Source organism: Macrobrachium nipponense, chromosome 6, assembly GCF_015104395.2.
Source record: "Macrobrachium nipponense isolate FS-2020 chromosome 6, ASM1510439v2, whole genome shotgun sequence".
Taxonomy (NCBI): Eukaryota; Metazoa; Arthropoda; class Malacostraca; order Decapoda; family Palaemonidae; genus Macrobrachium; species Macrobrachium nipponense.
Window position 1 is genome coordinate 98537559 of NC_061108.1, and position 16603 is coordinate 98554161.

General features: G+C 45.9%; 1 protein-coding gene across 4 annotated transcripts in view; it reads right to left on the reverse strand.

Annotated features, from left to right (window-relative positions):
- The window catches only part of LOC135216430 (large ribosomal subunit protein uL16-like), a 30602-nt gene extending 18048 nt beyond the window's left edge, over positions 1-12554 (reverse strand). The window contains exons 1-2 of one of the 4 annotated variants that reach the window (XM_064251794.1): positions 12526-12554; positions 12326-12358 (exon numbers count right to left, since the gene is read on the reverse strand). In XM_064251794.1, coding sequence (XP_064107864.1) covers positions 12326-12348 — 23 coding nt within the window. In that variant the 5' untranslated portion in view covers positions 12349-12358; positions 12526-12554. Of the gene's footprint in view, positions 1-12325; positions 12359-12462 lie in introns of all 4 variants that reach the window. The other 3 variants (XM_064251792.1, XM_064251791.1, XM_064251793.1) reach the window with 3 other exon arrangements.
- Between the last annotated feature and the right edge of the window lie 4049 nt (positions 12555-16603).

Below are 16603 nucleotides of genomic sequence, written 5' to 3' on the forward strand. Positions count from 1 at the left end.
CTTCAAACCTAATTTATTTGATTTTTTGGTCATTTCTCTATTTTTTCCAAAGTAGGCCAACGAAAAGTGTTGGCCACCCGTTCTAAGTAGGGTTAGGTGGGTTCGTTTGGTTAGGGTCATTTTTAGTTATGTGGGTCTCTTGTTTTCGTTCTTTATGCATCTCGTGATCAAACTTTTGCTTAGGCTAACAGCCCATATGTTCGGTCTCCGAATGTAGAGTAGGGGGTCAACCACACAGCCGTTTTGTGGATTTCCTAGTGTGAAATTTTGTCATCTGTTCTCCCCCCCCCCCCCAAAAAAAAAAAACCCCCCCCCCCCCCAAAAAAAAAACCAGTTTCCCAATACCGTTTTTCGGCACATTTTCACCTAAAACTAATTATTTCCATGTTCATTTCCGCGTCGGTGGCTTCCCCACCCAAACACCCCGGTTCCCAAAACTTCCCCCTTTACCGTTTTTATAGACTTTTGGTTATCCCATTACTGTACGTTTTCAATAATCGTGCCAAAACACACATCTGCCATCTAGTTTGTATCTGTCCGCCGATTCTCTAGCAGACGGTACTCTTGCCCGACGAATCGACAGGTGCTCCCCTCTTTTAAATTGCATTTTAAAGTATTGGATCATTGGCTCCATGCATTCAAGATGGCAGCTCACTTTTACCCTCCAACCTAAGTAAGTACACAAAGGGTTTCAGGCTCTCTTATATTTAATATGGCTGTGTAAGGGGGGTCACGGGGAGGGGTCCCCCACCAGGTAAGGATACTGGGGTAGTTTTCAATAACGAATAGGGTAGAATATCACAGCAGGCCAACTAGGCCACCTACATTCAACGCTTGCCACCCTCCGAAAAAGTACATTATAATGCGTCCTGACACCGGAGATGGGCATCAGTCGCGACTTCTTCTTGGTGAAAAACGGAGCTAAAGACCTCTACTCTCCTTTCGAAGTAAGTATTTTCTCAAAGTTAGAAATTAAGGCCAAATTTTAAGATTTAAACAGAGGGTACTGAAAATGGCGCCCACGGCAGTGGAAATCTCACCAAAACGCTTTAGAAATTTTTACTTACAACTAAAAATTTTTTACTTACAACTAAAAATGTTTCGAAGATTGACGCCATCTCGATGTTTATGGAGTCGCTTGTGTCAACAAACTTTCCATTTCCTGTGATAAATCCGCACACCACTTGTACCCACAGACGCTGAGCACTTTTATCACAACAATCGAAACACGATTTCTCACCAAGAAGAAGCCAGGAGTAAACAGCTGTTTTGGTAGATGACGAGAAGCGTGCTCTTAGCTAATTTTTAAATAAGTAGTAAAACATCAATATTTTACATATTTATGATGATTAATTTGAAAATATTCGTTATTGAAAAAGTAACTCGACTCTGACTCAAATTTAAGTAATTATTTTTCTGAATTAGAACGTTCTTTTAAGTTCTGTATTATGACGTCACGACATCTTGACTTTCGTACCTATTGTAAATAATTGCTATACTCAACTGTCATTGCAGAACAGTTTACCAGTTATTCATGCAGATTGTTATCAGCTATACATGTAATTGTTATAATCGTAATGCGCATATATATCTTTATTATTTACTTTTTGGATATATGAAGATGTTTTACTGCTGGATTATCGCCGTAGTGTGACGCAATTGTTTTCGGTCCATGGGCCTCTGTCTGTTTTCGCACCATAAGAAATTATGGGCCGAATTTGCAATGACCAGAAAGTCGTTTTAAAAGAGGAAAGTTTAGCATTGAGGGGCATATGTTTTGACTGAGAAAAATACAAATTTATTCAATAGCTAGCTTGTAAAAAATACTTGGTTATAAAAACTTGATTGACAACTAAGCAGCATGTCTACTATGGGTTTCAGAGACAGTGCAAGCACGTTTTTGGGCAATACCTATTTCTGTAACGAACACTCGTAACAGAACGAGATTTTGCTATAGTGCATTACACCCAGTGCCGTAATTTATGAGGGTATCGTGAATCACTAATCGTAAAGAATAACGACACTTGTCCTTGTACCAAGAGACAAAAAACTCCATTATGCAGAAGAAATGGATACGAACACGTGTATAAAGCTCCACCTACCCTCTCCCCACCCCCCTCCACCGCCATCCCTTTCTTCTTTCTTTTCTTCTTCGTTTCTCCGCCTTCCTTTCTCTCTCTCTCTCTCTCTCTCTCTCTCTCTCTCTCTCTGTTGCCATTCGGTATGTGTTGACCCTCCAAACTGGGTATAAGACTACACACAAAACGTTGAAATTGGTGAAATTAGGCTATGTATTGGAAGTATATATACATAAATATTAAAGCAATTTTATCATTATTGCATTACTATGACAACTAGAATTCATGGAAACAGTTTATAATAATGGAACGGCGTATGTGTGAAGCCTCCACTAATGTGGCAACGATAATTTTGCCATTCTTAGCATGCAACATTAAAGGTTACTTTATTTCTGGCATACGATTATTAAGAAAAAATTCAAAATACTAATAAAGACTGAAATCAATGAAAAGTGCTAGCAAAAACAAAAAAAACAAAAAAAAAAAAAAAAAAAAAACGTAGTCGTTCCTCTGCACTTTTCCGTATTCGTTCCTCTATGGTTTTCGGCAGCCAGATGTACGAAAACGTTAGAAACATTTGATTTTATCTACTTTAGAAATATCTGTAATTTTTCGGGGTAATTTGGTTGCAAAAAAATGATAATATACATGAATTAAATCAAAATTTTTAAATAAAGTAAATTTAAACTAAATAACGAGTAAAGTAAACAGTTTAGGGAATAAAACTTTGCAGTTTCGTCGTCTGCTGTTCGTAATTGTGTTTATGGCGCGCGCGCTTAGAAACCAGGAACAGCAATGGGTTTAAAGTGCAATGTGGAGTGAACTGAGACCAAAATGTGTATAATAACAATCAAATAAGCACTGTGGAGTTTCAGTTGTGATAGCAGTAAGGATAAAAACCGCCGATTACAAGGTAAGAATGAATTCAGTTCAAACCATAACCCCGGGAATAACAAGTTTCATACTTTCACTAATATAGGCAACAAAATGTTTTATTGTGCTGATTACAACTACAATCTTGAGTAAGATCAATAAACGTTACATACATACGCTAACATTGTTCAAATGAGTGCTGGGAAGGCTGGGGAAAGATGGTGGCCGTCACTGATGAGAACCGTCCATGCAAAATGTAGCCGCCATATTGGATTTCAAAACTGCCTTGAAAACATATTTTACGAAGAGCTCACATGCTTATTTTAGTTCGTATGGGGCTTTCATATATCACAATATGTTGACGAAATGACAATTTGTCCAAAATTGCATTTTTCCTAACTATACAAACCTGAGGTCCTTTTACAATAGGAAGGTACTAGCGGCAGCTGGATAGGTCGTAAGCTTTCGAACAAGGGGTTCGGTAGTTAACTGCTTGTCCGACAGGCGCGCGCGCGCGACTGGGAGGTAAACAAATCACTTTTGCTTTTGGCCCAAGCAAAAACTGCAGAGTGAGGGGTGGCATGAGGTGGGGCTATGTGTAAAAGGACCTCAGGTTTGTATAGTTAGGAAAAATGCAATTTTGGACAAATTGTCATTTGTTCCGACACGGCATACAAACCTTCGGTCCTTTTACAATAGGAAGACTCACTTCTTGGTGGGTGGAATCTGAGTCTTTTGTGAACAGACTGGTGTTCGCCCAACCTTGGAAGCCTCCCTGGTCGTAAGAGCGAGGGAGGGATCCAAGCCTCTGTCCGATTGATCGGGGTGTGCACCGCAGGATCAATGGTCAGACCTCTGGACCGAGTACTAAGAGAGGGCATGCGCATCTCTTCGTACCAGCAATGTAAGAACTTGTTCCTGTACAGGAGCAAAGTTAAAGTCATGGTTTTGACTCTTGTAGGCATCCACTTCCCCCCCTTGTAGAAGGAAGTGGTGGATATTCTGCTCCCGTCCCTCGTGCAAGGGATAGGATGGGGCTCTGTCGTATAGCTCACCGGCATCTCGTCCTTATCCAGCAGGGTGATGACCGTATCCCTCTACCCACAGGTAGAGAGGAAGAAAAGATAGAAAGAGAAGCCAGTCACTTCCTCCTTACTATCTATTCATACAGTCACACCAGGACTCGATGCTGTTCAGCCTGCTAGGGTCTGGGTTCGCTAGACGACGTATTGAGCAGCCACCACGGGTCCTAAGGAAACCGATCCAAGGACTATGGGCAATATCCAAGAGTATAAGGAAGTTGCCGGTGGTCTGGTTGTACCAGACCACTGCCTTCCATACCTGCGCCACGGAGAAGTTCTTACGAAACGCCAACGAGGGGCCAATACTTCTAACTTCATGAGTTCTCGGATGGGACGTACGGATGTCGTCACTACCATCAGCCTCATACGCCCTCCCTGAAGAACCTCACGCAGCCAGGACGAAAGAGTGTCTTGATACTTCTTTCTTGTTGACCCCATTGCTAACGAAGAGGCGTCGACACTCAGGCCCGAGGTGTCGAGTTCTCTTCAGATAGCGCCGTAGCGTCCTCCCAGGACAAAGCAGCATCTCATCTACATCATTATCTGCATGACGTTCCCGTACTCTCTTCGCCGATGTCAGGTCCAGCAAGACGAGGTTCATTCGAGTTCCCTGGTTTGGCAAGACCTTTGGAAGCTGCTACTAAGCAAGGAGATCTCGAACGAGTTCGAGATGTCCAATCCCGTCAGTTTCAGGAGGAGCGACAAGGCGGCTCTGTATCCTTTGACTGTGGGAACTTAGAGGAGCTTCCTCGGCGAAGAAAAACGAGGAAATCCGCTCCCTGCTGAAGAGTGGCTCTGAGAGGAGATGGCCCCGTCTACGACACCAACCACCGAAGACGGCCGACTTCCCCTGGTGACACAGCTGCAGAGGACTGACGGACGTTTCCAGCCATCTCTGTTGTTGCGCAACGAAAAAGCTTCTCGTTCGCAAGAGAAGGTGGATAACAGCCAGCCGTGAAGACGTAGAGACTGGACTGCTCGGTGGTACCTCTCGACGTGTGGCTGGGCGAGAAGGTTGTGCCAATGGGGAATCTCTCTCGGTTCTCTTACGAGAAGAGCCAGCAGGTCCGGATACCAAATGGCTTGTGACCATTTGGAAGCCATCAGGATCATCCTGAGATTCGGGATGACCAGTGCTCGACTGATCACCTTGCGAATCAGGCTGAACTGGGAAAGGCATAGGCGAAGAGGTTGTCCCACGGGTGTTGAAGAGCGTCCTCTGCAGCTGCCCATGGAGCCCGGCAACCCCCGGCCGAGAAGAACACCTGGAGCTTCCTGTTGTGCCGGATGGCGAACAGATCCTCGACTGGTCGCCCCCACAGGTCGAAGAGCCTTTCCGCCACGTCCTGGTGTAGAGACCGTTCGGTCCTTATCACCTGATCCCGACGGCTGAGCGTGTCTGCTACTACATTCCTTCCCTGGAATGTAGCGTGCCGACAGCTCTATTGAGTGTGCCTCGGCCCACTCGTGCACCTGCCGAGTCAACTGATACAACGGGAGAGACACTAGGCCCCCCCTGTTTGTTGACGTAAGCCACCACCGTGGTGTTGTCGTACATCAACACCACTGAGTGTCTCATCAAGCGGTCCTGGAACTCTTGGAGAGCAAGGAACGCTGCCTTAGTTCCAGTACATTGATGTGAAGGTGCTTGTCGTTCTCGTACCACACTCCTGAAGTCCGCAACTCTTCCAGGTGTGCGCCCCATCCCTCGGTCGGTGCGTCTGAGAGCAGCTGCATGTCCGGGGGGAGAGTGCGCGGAGGCACTGCTCTTGAGGGGTTCCTGTCGTCCAGTGACCTGGCTAGGTCCTGCCTCACCTCCTGTGTCAGTGACCAAGGGAGGCTTGGGGGATCCGTCGCCTGTGACCAACTCTCCTTTGGTCTCCCTGAAGAGACCGAGAGGTGAAGACGCCCGTTAGGGACTGGCTTCCCGAGTGACGACAGGTGCCCGATCACGACTTGCCATTGCTGAGCTACCTGTTCCTGCCGAGACAGGAACTGGTTGGCCGCCTCCCTGAATCTGCTACCGTGTCGATCAGCATACCCAGGTACTTCATCCTCTGCTTGTGCCCGAGATCGGACTTTTCGAAGTTCAGAACGATCCCCAGATCGCGACAGAACTCGAGCAGTCGATCCCTGTCCTGTAGCAACTGCGAGCGGTAGCTCGCCAGGACTAACCAATCGTCGAGATATCCCATCAGACATATCCCGTGCGAATGGCCCCAAGCAGAACAACCAGAGTGAACACTTGCGTGAACACCTGTGGGGCGGTTGAGAGACCGAAGCAACGTGGCCTGAGCTGGTACACCGTCCCGTCGAGGATGAAGCGGAGGTACTTTCCGAAGGACTGATGAGATGGGTATTTGTAGATACGCATCCTTCAAGTCCACTGAAAGCAAGAAATCGTTCTCCCTGATAGAGTCGAGCACTGAGCGTGCCGTCTCCATCGTGAACCGGGTCTGGCGAACCAACCGGTTCGGGGGAGAGATCTATCACTGGGCGCCAGCCTGTCGTAGACTTTTCCACCAGAAGAGTCGGCTGTAAAGCCCCGGTGGTTGATCCGTACCGATTTCTACAGTTCTCTTGCTCAGCATGGTCTTGATCTCCTGTCTCAATGCTACGTCCTTCGATGCCCCCTGGTAGCGTACGCCTGCTGATGGACCGGTCCCCATGGCTGGCCAGGCACCCCCCCCTTCCGGCAGCAGGTGAGGGGGAATGCCGTCCTTTCCACTGTGAACGTCGTCCGGTTGGGGCTGATCGAGACTTGACAGGAGAGAGCCGAAACCGCTCCGACTCATTCCAGTCCTCATCGAGGTCGAAACCTCAGGAGGACCGAAGGGAATATATAACTACGATGTCCGAAGACACGTAGAAACGCCTCTGTCGCAGTAGAGGAGGCGAAGGAGCTTGTTCGACCGTCCAGAACCGAGGGAGCCTTCTTGTCCGGAGACGAGAAGACTACCTGGCTCAACACAGTCGGCAAGCTCCGATCGCGGCCGCCCCACCGTCGATTTGGGTTCTCGGGCCCCAAAACGACTCGAGCCGAGACGTGGCTCTGCTGGTGGGAGCGCGATCCTTCCCCGAGGTCATTGTGCTGACGAATCAGCGCCGTAACCTCGGCAAAGTTCCTCTGGGTCTCGGAAGTCACGTCATCTTGCAGAGTGGGACCGTTAAGCCCTTCGAACAAGAGCATATTCCGAGAACCTTCCTCCTAAGAGGGGGAACAGCGACAGCCCTCTCGGTACTTCCCCATCCACTTGCGCATACGTCCTGGCCGGTTCAAGAACCGTGCCTGGCACGTAGGGCGTCGTGGTGGGATCATGATGGGCGCACCCTTCACGATCACTCCTCCATAACTCGCTCCTCCCGGTGTAACCCGAGGAGGTTGAAGGTATGGTAGAGGCAGACCTGACGCTCCCTCTTCGCTCGCTGGCAGAACCAGCAGGCTTGGAGGGCTGCAGGCGATCGTCAACCCGCGGTGACGATCGAGCTGCAGGCCTGGTCGAACCGTCTCGCTGTGGAGAACGGCTGGACTGAGCACAGCGGCCCCGATCTCGAGTGTCAGAAGAGCTGGTGCTGGTTGCCGTACCCGATCGCTCTCTGTGAGAGCGACGGTCAGGCGACCTGCAGGCTCCACTGTCGCAGTGAGACCGGTGCTTGTCCTCACGGCACGTCACGTCGTTCTGGTTCCAGCCGTGGCTGGCACCGGCGAACGGGAGGACCTCTTCCCAGCCTCAGCCCGTGGTCGGTCGTGGACCGTCACGTCCCCGGGTAGCCAGCTGTTCACCGCGAGAGTGAGAGCTGGTCTGGTGAGAGTCGCCTGAGCGGCTGTCACCAGTCTTCCGCCCCGTGCCGTGAACCTGACGCTGAGCGGACTCAGAGGTCTGGTTCCTGGCTGCACGGTCGCTGTTAGGCGACCGTACACTCGGTACCTCCCGCGAGCGAGAGGCCGAGACGGACCCTGATGCAGTGGCAGAACCACTGACACCAGGCGAGGAAGTACCGGTGTTAGCCGGTACCCCTCTGGTCCCCGTAGTCTTCTTCCTTGCGGAAGAAGAGACGGGCCCCGCTCCCGAAGGAGCAGGAGGACCAGCGGAAGAAACCCTCCCGTCCCACCGAGGTGAAACGGGTCCCGAGAAGCTCCCGAGGAAGCTTCTTAGGAGGGAGGAGGCAACCTTCTTCTTCCTCGGCTGTAAAGCCTTAGAAGTCGAAGGGGAAGAGGCGGCGGCTGACGACCATGAAGAAGATGAAGACGACGACCACGACACCTTCCTCCTCTTCTTCGTCAGCTTCCTCAGGACAGACGTAAGATCTGCTATCCAGGGCGGAGCCGGGGCTGCTGTAGCCGAAGCCACAGGGCCCGGACGCACCTGTACAGACAGACCACAGTCTGGGGTAGTACCACCACGAACAGGGACGACATCAGCAGGTATGGGCATCTCAAGAACAGCAGGCAACGGGCCAGCACATCCTCGGTAGGGACCGCCAGCGCAGCAACGGCAGGAACAGCCAGCGCAGCAACGGCAGGGACCGCCAGCGCAGCAACGGCAGGAACAGCCAGCGCAGCAACGGCAGGGACAGCCAGCGCAGCAACTGCATGGACAGTCAGCCCAGAATCGGCAGGTACGGCAGGCAGCACCGGAAACACAGGAAGTGGAGCAGCAGCCAGCAACATCCTGTTACCGGCGGCAGGTCCAGGGGCGAGTTCTAGGGCAGCGGAAGTGTGGTCGCTGCAGCGCGGCAACCACGAGCGGCGGCGGCACGCCCCCCTCTCGGTACGGTGAACGGCACTTCACAGCGGCTGTAGGCAAGACTGTTACCACGTGAGGCGAGTACACCAGGTGAGGAGGGACGTCGTCACCTGGTTGCGTGGTCACCACTCCATGGGTGACCGCAGTAGGCCCAGACATAGAACCGCCGCCCCTGGACACCAGCACGCTCTGCAATTGGAAGGACGCCCATACCTCACCAAGGTCCACCCTCGTGGCAGTATCACCTGGGGAAATAAAAGTAATAGCGATTAATGGAGGGGAAATCCCCTCGTGCGGAGGTTTGATCCCTCCCGAACGAGTGGAAGACCCCTAATACTATTGTACATCGGGCACCGAGCGCCCTCCCCCGCGCTCGACGGATCGGGCGAGGAGAAGAACGCCGATAAACTCCCCCCCCCCCCCCCCCAAGGGGAAGAGTCATCAGTGGGAACTGAGCGGGGGGGTTCTCGTTCCCCTCCCCCGCACAGCACCCATGTACCCAACAACAAAATAAGAGCCCTAGCAATCGTGCCATCGGCACGAATACAAGGCATAAGGATCAATTCCCTGACTGAGCGGAACTTGAACCAAATAATATTGATGCAATCAATAATAAGGAACAAAATGAAAATGCATCTTGCAAAACGATTCACTTCACAATGAAAAAGGGCTCGGATCGAGCGCATTTGCGCCCTCGGTACCGAGCGCAAGGGTGAAAGGTTTATTCCTTACCTTTATGAATCAAGGTTTCTGGAAACCTTGATCCATAACGAATTGATGCAATCAACAGATATATGAAAATGAAAAGACTACTGCGCTTGCGATTCACTTCATACAATCAAAAGGGGAAGGATCAATTCCCGTGAATAGCGGAACATTGATCCCAGTCAACAATGCAATCTCAATAAAAAAAATGAAAATGAAAAAGAACTGTACTTGCGATTTCACTTCATTCAAAATAAAAAGGGGGAAGGATCAATCTCCGGGCAAGCTCTGAAACTGATCCAAAATGAGTATGCTACAATAAAATTAATCTATGAAAATGAAAAAGAATACTGTACTTGCGATTCCACTTTCATACTGAATAAGTTTCCGTGCCGATAGTATTCGTTCGGCAACGGGCACACAGGTCAAAAAAATATAAATGAAAAGAGTACTTACTTACGATTTTCATCTACACATTTCCAACCCAATATACGCTCGGAGCGAGCGCTCCCGCCCTCGGCACCGAGCATACACAATACGAGGATCATTCTGGGAAAATGAATTCCCGCAATTACGCCCTTCAGTCCCGGCACTCGGGTAATCGGAGAGCGTTGTGCAGCAAGATCCTTTAATTCACAATTGAAATCAATGAAATGATTGTACTTACAATTCAGTTTCACTAGATACATCGAAAAAGAAAAACACAATCATGCGAAAGCAAACGACGATGAAGCGGGCAGAGAGCGATGATACACGTCCACACGCCAGCAGGCCGAAAGCAAAAGTGATTTGTTTACCTCCCAGTCGCGCGCGCGCGCCTGTCGGACAAGCAGTTAACTACCGAACCCCTTGTTCGAAAGCTTACGACCTATCCAGCTGCCGCTAGTACCTTCCTATTGTAAAAGGACCGAAGGTTTGTATGCCGTGTCGGAACAAACTTCAGTCTTTTAAATGGTATGCTTAGAGTTGCAATTGTATTCATGTTTCACCAATTAAATATCGAGTGAATAAGATCCGTCCACCGTGATGAGGGTTGGCCTGTCGTGATATTCTACCCTATTTTCAAATTAATCATCATAAATATGTAAAATATTGATGTTTTACTATTTAAAAAATTATCCAAGTGCACGCTTCGTCGGCGTCTTCTACCAAAACAGTTTACTTAAAAACGTCCTGGTAAGGGACTGTGTTCCGATTGTTGTGATGAAAGTGCCCCAGCGTCTGTGGATACAAGTGGTGTGCGGATTTATCACAGGAAATGGGAAGTTTGTTGACATAAGCGACTCCGTAAACATCAAGATGGCGTCAATCTTCTATAAAAATGAAGCATAAGTAAAAATCTCGAAAGCGTTTTGGTGAGATTTTCACTGCCATGGACACCCTTTTCACTACCCTGTTTAAATCTTAAAATTTGGCCTTAACTTCTAACTTTGGAGAAAATACTTACTTAGAAAGGAGAGTAGAGGTCTTTAGCTCCGTTTCTCACCAACAAGAAGTCGCAATTGATGCCCATCTCCGGTGTCAGGACACGTTATAATGTAGGGTAAAAAACCGCATGGTACAGGGGTGGACCATGTACGATCAATGTGTACAACCCCCAAGAAAAGTACATTATAACACGTCCTGACACCGGAGTAGAGGTCTTTAAATCCGTTTCTCACCAACAAGAAGTCGCATCTGATGCCCATCTCCGATGTCAGGACGCGTTATAATGTACTTTTTGTGGGTTGTACACATTGATCGTACATGGTCCACCCCTGTACCATGCGGTTTTTTACCCACTTTTTCGGAGGGTGGCATGCATTGGCAGATGTTGGCCTGCTGCATGCCATGCGGTGTTTTACCCTACTTTGAAATGAGAGTAGAGGTCTTTAGCTCCGTTTCTCACTGACAACAAATCGCGACTGATGCCCATCTCCGGCGTCAGGACGCATTATAAAGTACTTTATTGGAGGGTGGCATGCTTTGATCGTACATGGCCTGCTGCAGGCCATGCAGTGTTTTACCCTACAAATGCTAACATTGTTCAAATGAGGGCTGGGAAAGATGGTGGATTGTCTGTGGTTAGAACGGCCAGCCACATGATTGCCGCCAGCTTGAATTTCAAAACTGCCTTGAAATCACACTTTACGTAGAGCTCACATGCTTATTTTAGTTCGTATTGGGCTTTCATATGTCACATTTTGTTGACGAAAGTTCAATCGTTTGAATAGTATGCTTGAAGTTGTAGCTAATTGTATTCTTGTTTCACCAATTAAGTGTTGAGTGAATAAGGCCTGGCCAGCGGAATGACGATGGATCGTCTGCGGTTGTTTACCCTAATCACCCCCTACAGAAACTACCACAAATATACCAGTCAAGAAAAAATTTACCTTATAACTCGGATAAGGTCCTTGATCTTTTCATAAGTCTCATATAGTTTGGCCTGCTTACCATAGGGTACTGGCCTCAACGTACAACCAAACCGAAGGCCAAACTTAACCACATGGACGACACTTGACTAAACGTTCCCGATCGTAAATACCGAGTATTTACCTATTGCAGCTGCGGTAACCACATGGTAGGCGACATGTTCACATTATGCCATTATGAAAATAAAAAGCTTCATAGGCCCGTAAGCTCGGGTCTTTCAAATGGGGGTTAAAACGGATGTCTACCTAGTAGTGTACATTTGGTAGTAGAACATTGGCAAAAGATGTTAATTATAAAGCCATCTACGGCATCTATTCACTTGCTAATTTTTACGTGTTCGACTTATTAGCACATGAGTACACTTAATACTTATAATTCACTGGCATCTTTCTACGTAAAATTATAAAAGAATAAGGCTGAAACTTACCAACGAGCGGGACGGCGCCCCATCTTGCCCGGTCTGGAAAATGAATTAATACAACTAAATCAGAAACTTGAATTGATAAATAACAATCTAGAGTTGTATTTTCATCAATTTTAACAACTAAAACTACTGCACAATACCAGATGACAAAGATATTGAAAGATACGTTGGATGCACAAACACACGTTCGAACTCTCTCCTACCTAAGCGCAAAAGGGATGACGTTATTGGAATGTTGTTATCATCTCATACGCGAGTTTCCAACATGATAGTGATTTAAAGAAATTTTGTTTCAGTAAATATCTTTAATAAAATTGTTTTGATAAAAAACACTTGCTTCATAAATTGTATTTATTCTAAAATTATATTTTCCTTTTTACCAAATAAAATTTTAAAAAAATAATTGTCTTGATTTGAGTGTGAAATCAAAACCAAATTTATTTACACATTTAGGTAAATTATTAATACATATAACTTAATTGATAAAGTGCTGGAAATAATAAGGTATAATAAATAAAATAATTAGATAATTATTATTGCAACATGACTTTTACACAAGTGGTCTTGTATTGCATTTTTGTAACGGCACACCAACTTTACAATTCGTCTTGGTCGGCAAACAGCCCAGTGGTCTACAGCAGTCCTCTTCACTTTAAAGCCTTTACTACATCTACATTTACAGGCTTTCGGCATTTCATTATATTTGTTTTCCTTCTTATTGCATCGAAATAAAATAAAACTTCACAACCTGATTATCCAAGAGTAAGAGTATCGGAGAACTTGGATGTCCATGGGAAAGGTCACATTGTAATTCAAACGAAGCAGTGTATACTTTACCAAGGTCCACGCACCACATGGAGTGCATTATAACAGAAGTACAAAGAAGCAAACACAAAGAAAACAATTCACGTGGAAAAACTTAAGAGAATCAAACTAATACTGCCTTCTGAACTTGGGAAACAAAACGGTCGACTATATGACAAATTATCAGATCGGTTTTATAATTTACGGAAACCAGGCTAAACAGCGGCATCAAGATAGGAAAAAATAACTGAAATTATACAAACTGCACATATAAATTATATTGCACTAAGAGTTTAAAAAAACTTGTCCATTCCCCTTTACTTGTTTGTGAAACCTTTTCTAAATTAGACCTTTCACTTAAAATACTTTCCAATGGCTCAGACGATTTCCCTATTTTCCCCTTATTGCTGTATGGACAGTGATTTGGTATAGAATAGATACTGCTATACCTACGCACACGTAAATAGAATGTAAAAATTTAACATCATATATCGATTATCTATATATCTCATTACTTTCAGGGCTAGATTTGGAAAAAAAAAAATCTAAAATATCAACGGTCATATGGTGTTCTACCTATCTTGCTTAAATTGAATGTGTGACTTACTTTTTAACAGTTAATTAGAGAAATATCTGACTACTTTCAAGACTTTTTTCCAGTAGTAACCCCTTTAGATCCTTGCAATTCATCTTCATTTCTGAATCTTACCCTCATAAATCCAATCTGTTTAGATGAACGTAAAGACATGATCAGCACATAATCTTGGACATGCACACACGAGGTAAAGTTAATATGGGAGGTATAATAATGCATCTAACTGACCTGATGCCAATGTAAAATACGTTGCATATTCTCTTCAGATGATCAATCTACGTTGTTTCCATTTTTTTTTTTATTTGTGACAACGCTTCCAGGGAGCTCATCTGTACTTATCCTGTGCTGATAAATTAAGTCCATACATAAACTTAGCCAATTTATCATAAAACTGGTTTACAAACTGGGATTGATATCCGATGCTAACGCTAGTGAAGTAGCTTAATTCTGTGTCGTATGTATCATGTTACGGATATCAGTAATACTACGAACTGAACCGCCGAGTTGAAGACGCCTCTGTAATAAACCATCAACACGGGAATAGTGCCTCTTACTTACCCTGTCCACACAGTATCCTATATGGCGCAGTGACGGAGTATTACCTACGCAGTATGTCGGAATTTTGTAGAAGACCGCTGAAAAGCACTCCTAGATTGATAAGACCTAGAGACGCCAGAAGCGGCATTGGCGATGGCGCAACAGTGGATCTAAACGCATTAAATCAGGCATTAGTTACGGCCATACGAACAGGTGGGAATAATTCAGCACTAGGCAGGGGGAAGGGGGAACAGCAAGCATATTTCCCCCAAAAATTGCATGTATATGATGTCAGCGGATGATTTTAGGCGCTGGACGCGATCTACGGAAGATTGGATAAGAATCAGCAGGTTTTCCCGTGATAAGGCTATGAATATCAGGCTACTATGCGAAGACAAATTGCAAAGTGCAATAAAAGCCCAATTCTCTTCAGCCACTTGGAATGCCTTATGGGTAGAGGACGCCTTTGATGCCATAAGAAAAATAACCACAAAGACAGCGAACAGAGCGGTTGTGTGGGATAAGTTCCTCACAGGTAGACAGAGAGAAGGAGAAACGGTAAATGACTACAGGCCCTCGAGTGTGCGTTAGCGTGCCCTAAGTGCAGAGAGGATTTGTGTGTATATGTGCTGGCAGGTAAAATTGTGATTTGTGAGCGGCACACGGAATCAAAAGTTAAAACAGAATATTTGAGAAAACTTTGGGAAGTACAGTTCTGTTGGTGCAATCATGGCAAAGTGCGAGGCATTCGAGGAGGCAGTACTGGAATGCGGGGACCCCACACAAAGAGGGGAGCGAACAGCCAAGAGGGTGCAGCGAGGTGGGCATCGAGAGGGAGGAGGAATCAGCGTTGCCACTGGAAGAGGTAGCGCCAGTGAAAAAAAAAACTATCAGAAAAAGAAGGAAGATGTGGCAAAATCGAACTTCAAGGCAAGAGTGAAATGTGAGTTTTGCAGGATTGCACATCCGAGGGGCCGTGCCAATTGCCCCTGCTGGCGCTGCGGAATGTTTTCACTGCGGAAAAACAGGACACTGCCAATCGTAGCTATGGGAGCAAGAGTCGTACCCCTAGCAAGGACGCATCGGATGGTAAGATTGGCACTATTGCTGCAATCAGAATCGGCAGCGGACGAGAGGCTATGGGGAAAACGACGTCAGTCACCTTAGGATTAAGACGCCCCTGTAATAAACCATCAACACGGGAATGGTGCCTCTTGCTTACTCTGCCCATAGAGTATCCTATGTCATTTACTACACGTTTCATGTCGGAAATACAGTTCATAACTGTATAGTAATCATAGGGTAAGATGATCACTCTGATCAACTAATTCAACCTGCAAATGATCATCTTGTCCATTTGGCACCACATTTATTTGGGGAGTCACTGTGGCGATGGAAATCCATGTAGATTCAGACTCCTATTACCTGTAAAGTAAATGGCTCATCATTTTAATGATTTAAACAATTACAAAAATCAACTTCACCCCTAGCACCCCTGAAAAATTGAATGGTTTTTCAGTCTGATTTTTATTCAAATATAAACAAAATCAGAGTTCTTATAGCAGTTGGCAAGTCAATCTTACACTTCTTAGCGCCAAGAAGTGGCAGCACGAGTCATTATCTTGTTAATGCTTTGAACATCTTACATGAGGTTTCTGTCGTACTCTCTTCAATTGTGTCCACTATTTTTCAGAAGTTTAGTTGAAAGATACCTCTGTACCTAGCTGTACCACTGTGGTATATAATGGGACCATAAAGTTACCGGTCAGACAAAAATAAATGAAGAGCAAGGAAATTAAAGTTTTTCCCCATCATAAGTAACTGAGGAATACAACTGAGCCATGGAAAGTTCCAAGGAAAGTTCCTTGGTCGGTCGTTTTACATGACCTGCACTGAATAACTTATCGGTTCCAGTGGCAGGTCAAGACAGTTATAAATCAAATCCATTTTAACACAAAGGCCAACTTATGACACAGACCTATGGAAACTTCGACAGAGTTTTAGCAAAGGGTACCGACATCGTGGTGACTAGAACAAATATAGCTCAAATGGCAAGGAAACGGGAAATCAAGAGCCACTGGAGGAGTGATAGAATTTAAAACTCTAATAAAACACGGAATAGGGTTACCAGAGAATATATTTGTTTGGTGCACGCTTTTAGATACACTACCAGACAAATACTGAAAACTAATTAGATTTCTTAAGCCTTTTATTACTCCTGACATGTAGGTTGCTTTTTATTCTAGTACTGTAAGGGATAGTCCAGGAAGTTGGATAATGCAAACTGTTGTCCTTGAAGGGCACCTTCATTTCTGGACTTTCACGTAACGGTTTATGACTATTTC